Consider the following 5,901-nt stretch of genomic DNA (forward strand, 5'->3'; position numbering starts at 1 on the left):
CAGAGTGAGACTCTGACTCAAAAAAAAAAAAAAAGGCAAAGCACCATAGGTTTGGGATTTTTTTGAGTTTTCTTTCTATTATTATTATTATTGTTGTTTTAGTTAAGAATCTCACTCTGTCCCCCAGGCTGGAGTGCACGGCTCATGGCCTCAACCTGCTGGGCTTAGGCAATCCTTCCGACTCAGCCTTCCAAATAGCTGAAACTACAGGCGCATGCCACCATGCCCAGTTTTTTGGGGTTTTTTTGTTTTTTTTTTACTTATTGTAGAGATGAGGGCTCACCAAGTTGCCCAGGCTGGTCTTGAACCCATGAGCTCAGGCAATCCTCTCACCTCGGCCTCCCAAAGTGCTGGGATTATAAGTGTGAACCACCATGCCCGCCTTATAATTTTTATGGAAACATGGTCTCGCCATGTTGCCCAGTTGGCCTCTTGCTTTGGCCTCCCAAAGTGCTTGGATTACAGCCATGAGCCACCACGCCCAGCCAACATTATAGGGTTTTTTTTTTCTTCTTTAGTATCTAGTTAGGCCTAGAGGTAAACACAGATAAATCAGAGATAAACACATCTGAGACCTTATCCTATTGTAGTGCCCTGTCCAGTGGGAGACAGAGCCCATCATCAGACTGTGTCTTCCCAGACAGGACTTGGATTGGATGGGGGAAGCCTGGGAAGCTGTGGGAGGAACCCAATGGAAGCACCTGACCCAGGCAGGGAGAGAGAAGCCAGGGAAGGCTTCCAGGAGGTAGGGTCCTCTAAGCTGATGCCTGATAGATAAATATAAGTATTCAGGAGAAAGCAAAGGGTGAAAGGTGTTCTGGGAAGAAGGACCAGACTGTGCAAAGACTCTGAGTCCAGGGAGAGAAGAGAACAGAGTTTGTCTTGTTACTGGATGGATTCCTAGTGCCTTAATGTTTATTTTTCTTGCTTTTCGCTCTTATTCTTGCATTCAATAATCAATAAGCAATTACTAGCACCTCCTGTATAACAAGCCCTGCACTGGACTCAGTGGTAACCAAGACAGACCCTCACCCTTCCCTCACAGTTCAGTGAAAGAGATAGCCTCAGCCGGGCTCGGTGGCTCAGCCTGTAATCCCGCGCCTTTGGGAGGCTGAGGTGAGTGGATTGCCTGAGCCCGCGGGTTCGAGACCCACCTGGGCAGCGAGACCTCATCTCTACAATAAATCAAAAAATCAGCCGGGCGTGGTAGCGCATGTCTGTAATTACGGCTACTCGGAAGGCTGAGGCGGAAGGATCGCCGGAGCCCAGCAGGTCGAGGCTGCGGTGGCCGGGAGCGGCCACTGCACTCCAGTCTGGGCGACAGAGGAGACTCCAACTCAAAAAAAAAGAGATAGCCTCATCACCAGTGGCAGCCCGGAATGATCAGGTCCTTAAAGGGGAAACAGAGGTAGTGTGACAGGACTGTGGTAAGGGAAGCCCATGGTCCCATGGAAACTAGAAAGAAGCCCTTAACCCAACCCGGAGGGCCAAGGAGGGCTCATTGGAAAGAGCCAGGGAGATTCCAAACTCAGTCTCTCCCTATAAACATCAGAAAAGGAGATTCAGGCCAGGCGCAGTGGCTTGCACCTGTAATTCCAGCATCTTGAGAGGCTGAGGCGAGAGGATTGCCTGAACCCCACAGGTTCAAGATCAGCCTCGGCAACTTGGCAAGACCACATCTCTACAACAAATTAAAAAATTAGCTGGGTGTGGTGGTACACGCCTGTAGTTCCAGCTACTTGGAAGACTGAAGTGGAAGGATCCCCTGAGCCCAGCAGGTCAAGGCTGCGGTGGCCATGAGCATGACACTGCACTCCAGCCTGGGCAACAGAGTGAGACTCTGACTCAATAAAGAAAAGGAAAGAAAAGGAGACTCAGGCAGGGCGTGGTGGTTCACACCTGGTATTCTAGCACCTTGGGAAGTCAAGGTCAGAGGATTGCTTAAGGCCAGGAGTTTGAGACCAGCCTGGACAACACAGCGAGGCCCCGTCTCTATTTTTTAAAAAGAGAGAGAAGAAAAGGGGTCTCAGATGGCAGTGGGCTTGGGATGAGCTGAGCCTCCTCTGTTCTCCCCAGGCATCGTCTTCTCCAATGGGGAACGGTGGAAGGCCCTGAGGAGGTTCTCTGTCCAGATCCTACGGAATTTTGGGATGGGAAAGAGGAGCATCGAGGAGCGGATCTTGGAGGAAGGCAGCTTCCTACTGGCGGAGATGCGGAAAACGGAAGGTCAGGATCCTTGAATGCCATCCATACCTCTAATTCACACCCATCCTATTTCGTGGTCAGTTACCCAGTACCGTTACCAGGGTGTGAACTCAAAACTTAATCTACAATGCGAATGGTGCCTCCTGGAGGTGGATCGGCTTGGGTTGCTGTGTGTCCTTGAGGTGTGGTGGCAGAATGTGTCATGTGGTGGTGGCTCTGGTGGGCTGTCTCTGTGGTATTCTGAGCCCAGCCCGCGTCGTTGTGGTGGATGATAATGAGGTTGTTGAGAACTCGCCATGTGTGGGGCTCTGTGCCAAGCGCATTTTCACACATAAGCCCCTTAAGCCGTGAAATAATCCATTTTGCAGATGAGGACATGGAGACTCAGAGAGGTCGAACAACTGGCTTGAAGTAACAGAGTCAGTAAGTGGAAGAGTCAGGACTTAAATCCACATCATCTGACCCCAAAATCCACAGTCAACACAAGAATGTCCATGTACTAAGTGCCTACTGGACACCAGGCACTATGCTAACTCTTCACATGTGCGAACTAGTTTCACCCTCCAGCAACCCTCAAAAGTGGGTGTTATTACAGATGAGGAAGCTGAAGCCCAGAAAGGTTAAGTCACATGACCAAGAAGTGGCAGAGCTGGGCCACAAACCCAGGTACAAGTTGCTGAACCATGAAAAAAACTTTACAAAAATAATCAACATTTAGGCTGGGCATGACGGCTTACACCTGTAATCCTAGTACTTTGGGAGGCTGAGGTGGGAGGATTGCTTGGGTCCAGGAGTTCAAGATCAGCCTGGGCAACAAACTAAGACTGTTGCTACAAAAAATTTTTAAAAAGTATTAAAAGAACCATAATCCACATTTACACGACGCCTACCATATGCCAGCACTATTCCAAAAATGTTGTGTATATTATCTCCTTGAAAAAAAGCACCCAAGCCGGGCTCCGTGGCTCAGCCTGTAATCCCGCGCCTTTGGGAGGCTGAGGTGAGTGGATTGCCTGAGCCCGTGGGTTGGAGATCCGCCTGGGCAGCAAGACCTCATCTCTACAATAAATCAAAAAATCAGCCGGGCGTGGTACCGCGCGCCTGTAATTCCGGCTACTCGGAAGTTGAGGCAGAAGGATCGCCGGAGCCCAGCAGGTCGAGGCTGCGGTGGCCGGGAGCGGCCACTGCACTCCAGTCTGGGCGACAGAGTGAGACTCCACCTCAAAAAAACAAACAAACAAACAAAACAAAAAAACACCCAAACCTAGGAAGTAAGTCTAATTATAAGTCCCATTTAACAGGAGAGGAAACCAAGGCACAGAATGCTAAAGAGCCTTCTTCCTTGATCTCCAAATCTTGCTGACTTTCAGCAAACAATAATAATAATAATGTGGCAGGTGATACCGAAGTGACTAAATGATGTGATGTCAGTTAAATAATAATAACTGCTTGTATTTGTTACTTACTGCTGTTGTAACAGATTTCCACAAACTTAGTGGCTTGAAACAACACAAATGCATTATCTTATAGTTTTAGAGGTGTGAAGTCAAAAATGAGTCAGCAGGGTTGAGTTCCTTCTGGAAGCTCCAGGGAAAAATTCATTTCCTTGCCTTCTCTAACTTCTAGAGGCTTTCTGCATCACTTGGTTTGTGGCCTTGTTCTCCATCTTCAAAGCCCAAAGGTGGTGGCTCACACCTGTGATCCCAGCACTTTGGGAGGCCAAAGCAAGAGGATTGCTTGAGCCTAGAAGTGCTCAAGACCAGCCTGGTCAACATAGTGAGACCTTGTGTCTACAAAAAATCAAAAACTTAGCCAGGTGTGGTGGTGCATGCCTAGAGACCCAGCTATACGGGAGACTAAAGTAGAAGGATCGCCTGAGCCCAGGATGTTGAGGCTGCAGAGAGCTGTGATTGTGCCACTGCATTCCAGCCTGGGCAACAAAGTGAGATACAAATTTAAAAAAAAAAAAAAGGCCAGGCATGGTGTCTCACTCCTGTCATCCCAGCACTTTGAGAGATGGAGGTGAGAGGATTGTCAGAGCTCACATGTTCGAGACCAGCCTGGGCAACATGGCAAAACCTAAACTCTACAATAAATTCAAAAATTAGCCAGGCATAGTGGCACATGCCTATAGTTCCAGCTACTTGAAAGGCTGAGGCGGAAGGATTGCCTGAGCCCAGCAGGTCGAGGCTGTGGTAGCCGTGAGCATGCCACTGCACTCCAGCCTGGGTGGCAGAGTAAGACTCCAACTCAAAAAAAACAAAACAGAGAGCATTTTCAGCGGGGCTCGGTGGCTCAGCCTATAATCCCGTGCTCTGGGAGGCTGAGGTGAGTGGATTGCCTGAGCCCGCAGGTTCGAGACCCGCCTGGGCAACTTGGCGAGACCTCATCTCTACAATAAATCAAAAACCAGCCAGGCATGGTAGTGCATGCCTGTAATTCCGGCTACTCGGAAGGCTGAGGTGGAAGGATCGCCGGAGCCCAGTGGGTCGAGGCTGCGGTGGCTGGGAGCGGCCACTGCACTGCAGTCTGGGCGACAGAGTGAGACTCCAACTCAAAAAAAAAAGCATTTTCAATCTCTCTCTCCTCTCTCACTCTCTTGCTCTATCTCATTTGATCATCACATTGCCTGTTCTTAGTTTGTTCCTCCTGCCTCCCTCTTTTTATTTTTATTTTATTTTATTTTTTGAGGCGTCTCACTGTCACCCAGGCTGGACTGCAGTGGCACACTCATGGGCACTGCAGCCTCCACCTGCTGGCCTCAGGTGATCCTTCCACCACAGCCCCCCAAGTAGCTGTATGTGGTATTATTGCATCCCATCCTCTGCTGTGCCGCCAATCCATGTCATAGTGTTGCTGAATATTGTGTGTCATCTGTTCTGCTGCCTTGATGCTGTGATGTCACATTGTGTGTATTGGGCTGACTGCTGGGTGGCTGTGTACTACTGTTGTGTGTTGTGCTGTGGGATCCCATAGCTGTCTGCTGATATTATGCGTCATTGTACTGTTACTGTGGCTTGGGAGTATCTGGGCTGGCTGCGAGGTCACTGTGTGTGCGACCATGCACTGTGGTTGTATTTGCTGGGTGTTTTGTTGCCATGTGTGATTATGATGATTACCCTTGTTGTTGGATATTGTTACTGATGTGCTGTTGCAGGAAGCGGTGGGTTCTGCGCCGTCGACTGCGTTGCCCGATACTTTAGGAGTGTTGTTATGCTGCAGGCTGTGGTCACGTGCTGCAAGACACGTGGTCGTGGTGGGCTCGGATGTTGTGCCAGTTAATGCCGCTGCCGCATGAGGGGTGGCGTGTTGCACATTTGCCTCACGAGCTTCGCCCCCTGACCCATTCCACCCCCCACCCCCACCCTCAGGCGAGCCCTTCGACCCCACGTTTATGCTGAGCCGCTCGGTGTCCAACATTATCTGCTCCGTGCTCTTCGGCAGCCGCTTCGACTACGAGGACGAGCGTCTGCAGACCATCATCCGCCTCATCAATGCCAACTTCCAAATCTTGAGCAGCTCCTGGGGCGAGGTCAGGAGACTGAGTTCAGCAGGGGACAGGGTGGCGGGGCGTCCACAGAGGCCGGGGACCAAAGGAGAAGCCGTGGGCGGGGAAGCCCCCTTCTGACCCCGCCCGCAGGTGCACGGCCCCGCCCACTCCCCTCCGCTGCGTCTTCACGTGCAGCCTCCTCCCAC

The 5,901-nt window shown here is 50.6% G+C and overlaps 1 protein-coding gene across 1 annotated transcript in view; it reads left to right on the forward strand.

The window, feature by feature from the left end:
- LOC103259623 (cytochrome P450 2F5) overlaps positions 1-5,901 on the forward strand; it is a 13,409-nt gene that overhangs the window by 3,021 nt on the left and 4,487 nt on the right. Inside the window, exons 3-4 of the mRNA XM_021711890.1 lie at positions 2,077-2,226; positions 5,577-5,809. Coding sequence (XP_021567565.1) covers positions 2,077-2,226; positions 5,577-5,809 — 383 coding nt within the window. The remainder of the gene's footprint in view (positions 1-2,076; positions 2,227-5,576; positions 5,810-5,901) is intronic.

The sequence above is a fragment of the Carlito syrichta genome, unplaced genomic scaffold (genome assembly GCF_000164805.1).
Source record: "Carlito syrichta isolate Samal-C Ts95f unplaced genomic scaffold, Tarsius_syrichta-2.0.1 Scaffold86295, whole genome shotgun sequence".
In the NCBI taxonomy this organism is placed as follows: Eukaryota; Metazoa; Chordata; class Mammalia; order Primates; family Tarsiidae; genus Carlito; species Carlito syrichta.